The sequence below is a fragment of the Tripterygium wilfordii genome, chromosome 6 (assembly GCF_013401445.1).
Source record: "Tripterygium wilfordii isolate XIE 37 chromosome 6, ASM1340144v1, whole genome shotgun sequence".
NCBI lineage: Eukaryota > Viridiplantae > Streptophyta > Magnoliopsida > Celastrales > Celastraceae > Tripterygium > Tripterygium wilfordii.
This window is the reverse complement of record NC_052237.1, coordinates 11,205,316-11,217,644: the sequence shown is the minus strand read 5'-3', so window position 1 is coordinate 11,217,644 and position 12,329 is coordinate 11,205,316. Positions and strand designations below refer to the sequence as shown.

At 38.2% G+C, this 12,329-nt stretch overlaps 3 protein-coding genes across 3 annotated transcripts; all 3 read right to left on the bottom strand.

Annotated features, from left to right (window-relative positions):
• Nucleotides 1–774: 774 nt before the first annotated feature.
• LOC119999521 (ethylene-responsive transcription factor ERF011-like) lies at nt 775–1,642 on the bottom strand. Its single transcript, XM_038847133.1, has one exon. The coding sequence runs from the start codon at nt 1,440–1,442 to the stop codon at nt 1,008–1,010; it is 435 nt and encodes a 144-aa protein (XP_038703061.1). The 5' UTR covers nt 1,443–1,642; the 3' UTR covers nt 775–1,007.
• Nucleotides 1,643–6,671: 5,029 nt separating this feature from the next.
• Nucleotides 6,672–9,031, bottom strand: LOC119999623. Its single transcript, XM_038847305.1, has 2 exons — nt 8,751–9,031; nt 6,672–7,394 (listed from the first exon to the last, which is right to left on the bottom strand). Exons 1-2 carry the CDS (start codon nt 8,892–8,894, stop codon nt 7,008–7,010), a joined length of 531 nt encoding a protein of 176 aa, XP_038703233.1. The 5' UTR covers nt 8,895–9,031; the 3' UTR covers nt 6,672–7,007.
• A 1,369-nt stretch (nt 9,032–10,400) lies between these two features.
• Nucleotides 10,401–12,001, bottom strand: LOC119999485 (probable WRKY transcription factor 7). The gene is made up of 3 exons (XM_038847080.1): nt 11,132–12,001; nt 10,918–11,043; nt 10,401–10,810 (listed from the first exon to the last, which is right to left on the bottom strand). The coding sequence occupies exons 1-3, from the start codon at nt 11,833–11,835 to the stop codon at nt 10,657–10,659; spliced, it is 984 nt and encodes a 327-aa protein (XP_038703008.1). The 5' UTR covers nt 11,836–12,001; the 3' UTR covers nt 10,401–10,656.
• Nucleotides 12,002–12,329: the final 328 nt, after the last annotated feature.

Below are 12,329 nucleotides of genomic sequence, written 5' to 3'. Positions count from 1 at the left end.
ATAAGAAAGACTTGTCGTTCACGATTCAGAACCTCGTATTTGCACAAATACCTAGTATTTGTTAAGTGTATTTTTTAAAAGAAAATACGTAGTCCACTCCTAATTCCGCCTCGAGTCTAAGCCGAGCTTGATGGGATGAATACTTTCAATTGGAGAATTAAAATAATTTCGATCATCCAATAAGAGAGTAAAATTGGGTTTAACCGACTAATTATGAAAATGTAGAGAATATTTAAATATAAAAAAATATATATATTATTCGAAACGAAAAACCAACCATCTTGACCGTCCGACCTATTAACTTGTTCTTGTTACAGATGATCAAGATTTGGTGAGAAGTTTTTTTATACTTAATTGAAGGATTCTAGCTGAAGGGCCCATATTGCATTAGGATCCAACCCAAGAAGATAAAATTTTTGTTCCACATCACCCATCAACCTCCCGAGTGAACGAAGCTTTGCATAAGCTTCCACCATCACCAAAGGCCGTGACGGTGACAATCCGATCCTCATCATTTCAGGACCACTCTAGTCTCTTTCTCTCTCTGTCTGGCGTGCTCTGTTTCATTGTGTGTTATGTGGTGTCCACATGCACGTCATCGCCACAAGCACCAATTCTTTTGTGCCTTATCTCCTTATCTACTCTGTTTCTCTTTCGCAACTCTCTGTTTTTTCTACGCAGAGAGTGAGTGAGGCCGTTCTTTTTCCTTTATTCATTCATTGATTAATCATTCAGTCATACAAACAAATCACCACTAAAAGACAACAACAATCAATCATACCATAAAAAGTCCATCCATAATATTATTACTAATTAATCCAAATCTTTCATGCTTTGGGAACCCCATGATTTTGATTCCTTAATTTTCACATACCCAGAAACAAATCCTCTTCTTCTTTAATCTACTCCTTTTAATTCTTATTGTGTCAGAGAATTCTCTCTGGAAATTGTTAGTATGAAGGGAAAAAAAAAACAGAGGATTATTAATAGGGTATCATCACGACCCATCAATCTTCGTCCGAATTTTCCGGGTTCGGGTACTGGTTCAAATCGGGCTTCTCGTTAACCCGACTCGATTTAGTCTCCGAAGATTGGATGTTCTGTTGAGCGTCCACTTTAGCCCCAACTTCGGTGGCTCGCTTGCGTATTGAAGCGGCGGACATGTCGTGAAGTTCGTCTTCTTGGAAGACTAAATCGGGGAAATTAAGCCGACCAGACTGCCCGCGGAGGTAAAACACAGCGGTGTCGTAGGCTCGCGCAGCGGCTACAGGGGAGGAGTAAGAGCCGAGCCAAATCCTGGACCGCTTATTAGGCTCCCTAATCTCCGCAACCCACTTCCCCCACTTCCTCATCCTTATCCCTCTGTAGGGCTTGTCTTCGTTCCTCTCTTTTCGCTTCTCTGCTGCACTCGCTGAAGTTGAACAACACTCTCCTGCTTCCATGGCTTCACAAACAGAGACTCAGACTCAGACTCAGACTCTCCCCTCTCCCTCTGTTTCCTCCTCTGTTATGTTGTGTCTCGAAAACACACAAAAGGGAATTCTAAATCATGAACTGGTGTGTGTACGTATATATAATAAAGAGGAAAAGAGGTGAATATATATATAATGAATTTAATAAAGAAATGGAAGATAGAGAGAGAGCATGTAGTTTCGTACTTGGCTGCTAGTCTGTCGTCTGAGCACGGCCGCCACGTTGATTTTCAGTTGAAAGAAAGAAAAGATATTGGCCGACACAATCCATCACCTCCCTCACAAACTTTTTTATATTTATATAAATAAATAAATTTACTCTTTTTTTTTTACGGAGTTTTATGTACACATAATCGTGGCTCTAATTTTAGTCTCAATTCTCTATAAAAATCATGTTAAATCATGATTTTTTTAAAAATGATATGTGTATTTTTTTTAAAAATATCACAAAGAATTATGTTTATGGTTGGAATCGAACCTTGGACACATATATATCTAACATAGTCGATTGTCAACCAAGCAAACTCTCGTTGGATGAAAATGACATATTTTAGTTTAGAAGTTAGGAATTAATATTTAAGATTTAGAGTTTACGATTTAAGATAGAGTTTAAGACTTAATTTTTAGTGTTCAGGGTTTAAAGTTTAAAATTTAGGGTTTATGATTTAAAATTTAATATTTAGAAGAAAAAAATTCAAAATATATTATACTTTAATATATGAACATCAAAATACTTAATCACATATTTTAATTTATGATTTAACATAGTTTTTTTTATAATATTGGAGCTCACCATCCCTAGTATGAAAGGGAAAGCATGATATTAATCCACGTGGCAATTCTCTGGGCATATGTGTAGCTGCCGACGTGGATATAGTTGCGCTTCTAGTACGCAAAAGCTATATGTGTTGTGTCAAAGTCAAGTCAACACCGAGTTTTGTATTTTGCTACGTTGGTTTTTAATTTTAATGTTTCACCCTCAAAGTGAAGGCGCCACTGAATTTTGCTAGGTTGGTTTTTAATTTTTATGGACCAAAAAAAAACCTTCTCCAATGATGTATCGACACATGGCACTCAAAATTCTGAATTATTATTAGGTACCAAACAATGAACACCGAACAATAAAGATGGTACCCGAAAAACGTCATCTCAAAAACTAGGTGATCCACACCTAATGGGTCTGTTTGAGAGTGCTGTCAACTGCTGTGAGGTGTGGTGAGGTGCTGTGAGGTAAAAAACTGTGGTGCTGTGAGGTGAGTTGGAACGCAAAAAGATGTTTGGCGTATCATTTTTAAAACTGTGGTGCGGTGCTGTGAGGTGCGTTTGGCGTATTTAAATTATGATTATATTAGATGACTAATAATATTAATATAAAATCACTTAACGTTTACCTTGTACATTAATCTAAAATAAAATAATTGACCTAATTTGATTATCTAGAACAATTCAACATATATTGTAAGTGTTTGGGAGTGCTGTGAGGTGTGGTGAGGTGCTGTGAGGTAAAAAACTGTGGTGCTGTGAGGTGAGTTGGAACACAAAAACTGTTTGGCGTGTCACAAAAAATTGTGGTGCTGTGAGGTGCGGTGCAACTGAACGCTGTTGAAACACACTGCCAAACATGTTCAATGTTACCAGAAACTCCGAGGAAATAATCCTTAGTTGAATATATCATTATCTTGTTGGGATTTTAGTATGGAGTGTCATTTGTGCGCAGTGACCCGACCTGAGAAGATTTGTTGTGGATCCTGAGAATGGATTTTCGAGAGGTTTACTTTGTAGAGCGGAGGTAAGGGCCGATATGTCCAAATCGAAAATTTTTTTGGGGCCTTTATATATATTTTTTCAGCCCAGCTGATTAAATAAGGTTAGAGTACATAATTATGATTATAAGTAACTCTGCAGCAGTTATCTTGTATTCTTTTTCTGAAATAGGGAAACAAAAAAACTCTTTACAACTCTGAGGACGTAAACACAATTGATCGAACCTCGTAAATCTTGGTGTCTTGTTTTGATTGCTTTAATTTTCGCTTATGCTTTGTTGTTGAAACCGTTCACAACATATCTCATTATGAAAGAAAATAAAGGAGACCCACCCCAAAATTTCTTTTAGAATTAGAGAGAGAAAATTTCCCTATTGAGACTCAGCCACCTAAGTCAATATAAAAAAGGGACATTCATACAATGATGGAATTCGAAAACTCTTGAATTTCTAACTTTTAACTAGTAGTAAAAGAGAGAGCTCCGAGCTTATGAGCAATCTCAATTTTTGAATAACACCTCAACAGATTTAGGCATTGGAGAGTCCCTCGAGAATCATCTTGGTGACTCCGTAACATGCTCTTCTCATGTGCAGGGCGTCGATGAATTAGCCGAGCAATCTCTTTCTGACAGCTAACCCAATCATATTGATACATTATAATTAAAACCGAACAAGTTTTTGGACAACATGAGGGAGGATTTTGTCAAACTGAATTAACTAGAAGATGAGGTGTGATACCATTAATTTGTTTTGTTTGTGTTTTTCAAATTGTGAATGTTGGAATTGTGGCCAAGTGGAGTGAATTTGAAGAAAGAGTAGGTCGGTGGTTGATGAATGGAGCTTGAGAGTGACATTCCATCCAAGCAATGCTTGATAAATATCAAAATACAGAGAACTAGTTCCCTTTGGTCTAAAGAAAATTAATAAGTCTTGGTATATCGTCCTACTGTTTTTGGAGTTCTAAAGTCTCCACAAGTTTTGACCAAAAATAAAAATGAGCTACAATATTAGATATATCCTTACACTATCATATTTGTCTCGATTATGTTCTTAAACTATTATTTTGCACATCCTTTCTGTCCCGAGTCAATGTTCTGATGCTGACTCCGGTCAACCTACTGACGTGGCATTCACACGGAAAAAAACTCTGACAATTTTTGACATGTGGATGGAAGAGGTGGAAATTTAAATAAAATTTAAAACAAAAATAGATAAATGAGAAACAAAAACCAAGAACACCAAATTTTGGCAGCTAAAAATCACCAATTTTGTCAATTTTAGGTCACATTTGCAGCTAAAAATCATTGCAATTCTTCAGCACTTTGCTCTCATGTTCTTTAGGAATGGTCTCCATTTTTTATTTGTAATTTTTTTTCTCTTTTTTTTTAGTTTCAAGGATGGAAAGAAATGAATTAAATTTTTTTTTATTTTTGTCATGTCTAGTTTTTGTCGGAGTTTTGATGTCACGTCAGCATTTTCACAGGAGTCAACACCGAAAAGCTTACTTGGAACAGAAACGATGTGCAAAACAATAGTTTAACGATAGAATGAAGAAATTAAATAGTTTAAGGACATAATCGAATCAAGAAAGATGTGATAGTCTAAGGACATAGATAATATTTTAACCAAAAAAAACCCGTACAAATGTATCCAAGTCTATGGTGGTTGATGAATGGATCTGATTGAGGCCGTTTTGGTAGTAGCAGTACACTTGCAGTTGATAGACTTTTCAAGTGGGGAGGCAGATATCGGTCTTGGTCTGCGGTGGGACAACAATGTTTTTGCATGACTGATTAGGGTACCAAGAGCACTTGTGCTTGGTGATGCTTTTTATGGGCTATTATTACAAGGGAATACCTAGTTGATTAAAACCATCTCATAATAGATAGAACCATGTCACATACTTCACTAAAACTCTTTTTCTTTTTTTTTTAATAACCGAGAACGATACTATATAAGTTTATCATTTGGACATTCGATATAAGTCTAAACTCGAGTTGTCAGGCCTGTGCGCGATAAGTTAGGCCAAAACTCGGTGCGTGACCACAAGAGTATTGCTATTAGTGGGAATCGAACTCAAAACTTCTCAAGTCCGTACAATTTGACCTCAAAAAGATTCATTAACCAAACTATCACCCAAGTGGTTAACAAGTCATTGCCGCTGCAACACCAACCATCACTGACTTAACAGGTCTTTGCCGCTGCAAGTCCTCTTTGGTTCTACCGCGTCTTGCTAAACAAAGACATTGAGCCACACAAGCCCGTCATTGTAGTTGAAAACAAGCATATAAAGAAATAGGCTTTTCGTAATAGCACATACGGTGCTCTAGAATTCAGATAACTGGGTGATGCAGGGTGAAGGCAACCCGTGTGTCTGCGCTCGAGCAACTCTGTGGCGGATTAGTGTGACTCGGCACTTGTGGCTTAATTGCTCGAGCGGAAGGTGTGCTGTTGAGCGAGAAGGTTTTTCGTCACTTGGCATAGATAGTCAAGCAACAATGTATTTTTTGAAATTTGAATTCTAAACTACCTATCTCCATTCTCAACTACTCATGCATTTCTCACTTACTCATGTGTTGAGAAGCTATTGGGCCTGAATTGCAAGCCCAAGTTCCATTCGGCAGGCCCATGGATTATGTATATTGATGGCAAACACGGGGCATAGTATCCATCAACAACAATAAAGCAAAACATGGCTGGCGCGAAGCACTAAAAATTGCTAGAGTTGCACATGCCATGTCTCTCTCAATACTCGGATCAAAAAAGCAGTAAACATCTTTATATTTAGTCATTGACGATCTTTATATGATGGAAAGACACAAAACCAAGAGAGCCCCAATTTTGGATTGCGTGATATTCCTTTTTTTGAGTTGGAAATGAGGGCCACGGTGATTATTATGTCTTGGAGAATCATAAAAAAAACAAAAGAAAACCTAGCTTATCTAATTAACATATGCTTTTGATAAGATAAGTCAATGTTACTTTTAATAATAATTTGGAGAGAAATGACAGAATGAGAGGAGACAGAAAGCTGTGATCTTGGATGAAATTAAAGTGAGGATTAGGAAGAATGCATGCATGTCTGTAATGTAAAGAATGTGGTTTCATGTGAGAGGTGAAGCTCCGCACATGAGTACATGGGGTAGTCAAAAGGAGTGTGTGGTGGTGGGGAGGGAATGAATTAAAGTCTAAAGAGAAATAAGAGCTGCCTACGTTTGTTATTTACTCTCTAAATTTTATGGGTGAAAAAGAAATTAAACAAGAGCCAGATTTGTGCTTTGGCCTGTGGAGCGTTGGATCCTTTGAACATATGAAATAAGACAAGGTTGATAAGTTCAACAGCCATCGCGTTGATGATCAGGCATAAATAGAATATTAATTAATCAGAACCCAAAAGAAATGAAAAAAGGGAGAAAATTGGAGAAATATACAGTTACTGACAAAATCGATAGCAGAAGCATACACCAAATGATACCCAATACAACTCACTGTTTGATCAACTCAAGAGAAGTTCTAATGGCATTTAATTGCTACAGAAGTATAACAATCTAAACACTATTAACCTTACAAGATCTCAGGTTTATGAGTTTATCTCATCACCCCACTTTCAAACGTAAGTGTTTGGATCTTAAATCAAGCATCGTCATCAAGGTCACTCCTCCCAGCATCCTATAGATGGAACATGCTGGAATCAAATGCTAAGACGGAGTAAAACGAGACAACAGTATGTATGTTAACAAAATTAATTGGGGGTGCATTTGAGAACAACTGAATCAAATACTACCACACCAGTATGCATAGTGCTCATCTTTGCGTTGGTTACTAACAAGACCGCCACACTGTAAACAGATGAAGCTGCTACCATCAGAGAACGCATCCAACACAATTTGCGTCCTTCCAGTTTCTGCAAGTATAGAAGCCCCATGAGCATCAGGTACAACTGACGGAACCACCATGTTACATGTTGATGCTTCAGCTCTGGAAGGCTGAGCTTCAGCACTGGAAGGTTGAGCTTCAGCAATTGCACACTCGGCAAACAAAGTAGCTAGCTGATCGACAGCAGTATTTCCCTGCAGTCTGATTCTATACAGCTCCCGAGCACGGTGCAGGGATTGGAAGACAGCCTCATCACCACCCTTGGTTCTCATTGCCATCACCACCTGTTACAAAAACCAGATAAGTACCTGAATGATATGGAGTTCCAGATTATTCTCTCCCTTACGTGGTTATTGTTCTATTATTCTCAAACAAAATGCTTTCCAATACCTATGAATATTACAACTTTCCACACAAAAAGAGATGTCCAAGGGAAACTATTAAACTAAAACCAGTCGCCATAAAAGGTTGTGAGTATGAGCAGAAATATCACATTAGCGAACACTGCTATAGAAGTCCCAACAAATTGTTTTGGGGTTTTCTATCCGCAATTTATTCAATTCTGTATCTTAGCAATAGTATCTAACAAAGTCCACAAAAATCCAGAGCTTTGATAGTGAACATGGGCTTTTTAATATTCTCCAGAGTCCAGATTTCCCACATATCCGAGAAGTCTTTATTTGACTCAAGTTTATGGTGAAAAAATGTGGTTCAAAAACATAAAACTGACGTTGTCAACCTACACATTACTGACTAGCTGAGTAGCTGTTAGCATTGTATCACACTATGAGTAAACTCTTTTTTGGTGGAGCAATGCATTCATTCCTCTAATCTCTTCTCCCTTTAAGAAAATTCTCCCATTCTAAAACCCTTCACAGGTAACCTTAGAATTGCATCATCAAAATTCAGACATAATGTTCATTTAAGGCCGTAAGGACTCCTTGCTCATATAAGATCAATAGTGTATCCTTCCAGAAAGAAATACACTTGAGAAAAAACTAGGCCAATTTCCTAATAAAGCATCCTCTTTCCAGCTGAAATGTAGCTAAAAACATTAAGCTGTCTGCCTCTCTGGTATATCAACAGAACAGGGACGGAAAATTTTAAGCAGTTCAGGGCTAATTCCCTCACTAAAATTTCTTTCCAAACAAACAAACATATTTCATTTAACCATAATGCATTCTTTAAGCCAATGAAGACCCCATAATTTTAAAGGAAGCATCTATTGGTTCAATACTCTACACTGATAAGGATGAATTTATTTTGGCAAAAAAAAAAGAGTTAAGCTAGAGGAGAAATTCTTTGGACTCCAAGATCGAGCGGACTGGTTTCTTTTCAAAATCTATGACGCTAAAAATAGATTTCCGTTTCTTGATTGTGACAGTTCTAAATTTGCAGTCTGATGAAATAAAAACCGGAACACAATCAATCACCGAACAGTTCTTTTAAACCGAAGAAGAAGAAGAAAGATCAAATCAATGAATGCTACTAACAAAATGCAGCTTGATATGAACAATTCGGGTAAAATCTTGAGAATCTAACAATTGATAGTTTTTTTTAAGAAGAATTGATACTTAAAAAAATAGCGTGAAAGAACAGAATTAGAAGGCCAGAAAGAGGGGGCAAAAAAAAAAAAGTACCGCTTGGAGAGCCTGGGAGGGCTTCCCTTGATCGATGAGTTGGCGAGCCAACGTTAGCAGCTCTCTTCCGATGTCGTCTCGGTTCGGCTGCGGCGGCGCCGCCACAGTCTCGGAATCCATCATCTCTGCGTCTGTACGATCCATAGTGGCATTTCAGGCTCTTGTGGACTGTTAGCAGTAGGTATATAACTTCCTCTTCTTCTTCCGGAAGAAAATGGAAAACCCAAAGTTCAATTACAGGAGATCATCTCAATACGATAGCGATGCCTAGACAATTCTAGGAAATTCTGCGGTGTGATGGTCCTGATGGACTGATGGTAACCCTCTGTGGGCCTGGGCCCTCTCAAATGAATTGCAATGTTAAATTTGGATTTGGGCCTAAACTCTAAAGCCCACAACGGTAGGAGGCTCAAGCAGGGTCCCAGGATGAGCCCATATTCTATGGTTACTGAAGATAACCAAAGTCCAATCAAATCCCATGCTGTGCCAAGACAAATCGGCCTAGTCTTTGAATCATTTATATTATCTTCTAATCCTGCTGTCAATGGTGACACTTTCCTATTAGAAGTCCCGCATCGTAAAAAGATGCGGAGACATTCGCCTTAATAAAGGCAAAATCCACTATTTACAATTAATTAGGCATTTTCTCAAGTCCAAATAAATTGGGTTTTAACCCATGAGTTTCGGACCTTGATAGTTGGGTTTTGAATGAACAAAGTTGTGCGGGCATGATGTATTCACGAAAACTGAACAATCTAAAATAGACAATATAATTGGTTGGGGAATTCACACTTTGCTGTTTAAAAATTTCACAAATCCATTTTGTGTAGATTGTCTTTTGAAGTAGCATCACATAATTGCACATTGAAGTCTGCAAAGCATTGTTATTGTGAAAGTTTACCTTAAATGGTCCACACGTAACATTTATTGGTAAAATCTATGGTGAAAACCTGGATGAGCCTCAAATGCAATTCTTTTGGTCTCTTATTGACCAAGACTTATCCAGGAAAAGTATCAAAGTGGAGCACATGCACGCAATTGTAGGCGTCACCAATTAACAAGCACAAATCAATACTAGTCCCTGTTTCAGAAGCAGCGTCGTATGTTAGCGAATTTGCTGAAGAAAAGAAGCGCGAATTTGCTGAAGAAAAGAAGCTCCAAACGGATCCTTTTGACCTTTTATATCAAATACACTGCTAAGATGAGAGTCAGATAACAGGGAAGATTGTAGGTACTTAAAAGAGTAGGGCAATTTGTGGGTTTTGGTGTGGAAGACGAAATTAAGTGAGTGGGGGACAATCAATCCATTACAGCCCAACAAGCAATTTTGACTTTGCTTCCAATCTCTCAATTGTAGATGCCACCACGAACTCCATTTACAATTTACAATACAACACAAATCTCTGTAAGTCAGCACATTATCATTTTCCATATACATATATGTGTGTGTGGATGGATTATGATTGGTCAACCGTCAAATACACGACACATCGATCCTGATCAAAGTAAAGTCATGATTATATTCTTCTCTACCCATTGACTAATCCCTTTTCATATAACCTGGAAGACATCAAAGTGGCATCCTTGCATGATCCACTACCCACATATATATATATATATATATATATATATATATATTAAAACACAAAATTTCCAAGTCTAAGAATATTAAACAATGCTAGGAGAGAGAGAGAGCGCGCAAGAGAGAACAACAACATTTCAATAAAAAAACATTTCAGTAACATCACCAAATGCACAAATATTTGTATTCTTTCCTACCACTTTGTTCTATTCTAAATAAAAATCTTCCACATTGAGAGAGACATCAGCATCTACGTTTGACTTTGTGAGCACCACTCATTGGAATTTGGAAGATTAATGATGTACCGTTGGATGAGTTGACTTTTTACGAGGATTCAAGAACAGCAGGTGCATCAGAGGAGATGAAGTGGTTGTGATCATTTTCATATGTGACAATCAGCATCATTGGATCGTCTGATGCACGCTCCACATGCTTTCTTGCTGGACACCCTCTCACACTACTGCACTTGTAATATCCCCTAAAAATTTGCCATTAAAGTGATGACATTTAGATCCACAATCAACAGTAGGATTCTCCGATTCTGAAGAAAAACAGAGAAAATTCACAACAGAACAAGAAACAAACCTTGGATGTGGAGACCCTTTGATGGGTTTCTGTCCATACTTTCTCCAAGAATACTCATCTGAAGGAATATCAGCCATTTTGCTACTTATTGCAGGAATTCTAATAACTCTTTTAACTCTTGATTTCCTGCTCAATCAACATAAAATACATCAAATTAAGGAATCAAATCAATAACCCATATAAAATAATCTAATAATTGTATCAAATTAATTACCTTTTCTTGGAGCAATGACAGCGCCCAGAAGCAGATCCACATCTGAGAGCACCATCATCCATGGAATTACACTTTCTCTTCATCGATGAACAAGGCAGAGGAGGCATTCCATTAGACGGGTTTGCGAACTTAAACCCAGATGACATAGAATGATGCTTGCTATCAGTATCCCCTGTTAGGGAAGACATAAAAGAAGTAGTTGCAGAAATTTGTGGAGAATTCGAGAATTTAATGGTGGCAGCCGCAGACGCATCATTCCTCTCCAAAAAACCATTCTTTGTAGATGACTTATGAGGCAGAGGAGGGAGACGGTGAATCGGTGTGGATTGATAAGCCTTAAAAGCAGAGACCTTTTGTTCATTTGATTGAAGATTATTACTAGTCAACGAACCCGAAGGCCCTGGCTCTTGAGCCTGTTGTGCAGAAGGAGGAGCTACAGGTGCCCTTCTGAACCGAGCATGTCCTGTTCTGGTTCGACCCAACAAAGAAATTACCTTCTTGAAGTTATTGACAGCCACATCTGCCACAGCCTCAATCTTGAGGTCTGGCTTTGAAGACGAATCTGGGTATTGCTGTTGTCCCAAATGGGTTTGGGTTTGAGAGAGCAATCTAAGGACCTGCTCAACACTCTGCATCCCAGCGGCCGCAGCTTCCTTGATAGCGTTTTCAGGGACCTTCGAAGTCATCATCAACTCCACAGTCATCTCTCCAATCGCGTCCAAACAAGAAATTCACAGAGAGGGTTTCCTAACGCTTGAGAAAAAGCGTAAGAGGAATGTGAAATATAAGAACGCTAAATAGAGAGGGGAAGAAGAAGGGAGAGGAATCGAGTCAAACTAGATGCGCTTTCTCTCTATACAAGGCATCAGAGTAACTGACTCGTCGCTTTAGTTCATGTTGAGTCGTCAAACTCATGGTCAAATAATGTGCTTCCACGTGGATCATTTATCAGAACGTTTGACCATTATCTTAATGGTGGGACCTAATAACGGGATGGAAACCGGTTGGATACGGTGTCTTTTTTCAAAACGATGAGAGTCAAAAAGAGCGTTGTAACAAGCCGTTGGGATTGATTGATGAATTGGTAAAACAAATGGCAAGCTGTTTAGTTGGAGACAGAGAGGTAGAGAGTTGACATTTTCCATCTTTTAATACAAAAGTCGTATGGAGGAGTGTGTGGGATCAGGGTGTCATTGCT

Excerpts from the sequence above, each read along its gene's own strand:
- LOC119999521 (XM_038847133.1), bottom strand. The coding sequence starts at position 1,442 with ATGGAAGCAGGAGAGTGTTGTTCAACTTCAGCGAGTGCAGCAGAGAAG.
- LOC119999623 (XM_038847305.1), bottom strand. The coding sequence starts at position 8,894 with ATGGATCGTACAGACGCAGAGATGATGGATTCCGAGACTGTGGCGGCG. Across the intron at positions 7,395-8,750 it reads CCTCCCAGGCTCTCCAAGCG|GTGGTGATGGCAATGAGAAC; the intron begins GTACTTTTTTTT and ends TTTTTGTAACAG.
- LOC119999485 (XM_038847080.1), bottom strand. The coding sequence starts at position 11,835 with ATGACTGTGGAGTTGATGATGACTTCGAAGGTCCCTGAAAACGCTATC. Across the intron at positions 11,044-11,131 it reads TGTCATTGCTCCAAGAAAAG|GAAATCAAGAGTTAAAAGAG; the intron begins GTAATTAATTTG and ends TTGATTGAGCAG. Across the intron at positions 10,811-10,917 it reads AAAGGGTCTCCACATCCAAG|GGGATATTACAAGTGCAGTA; the intron begins GTTTGTTTCTTG and ends GCAAATTTTTAG.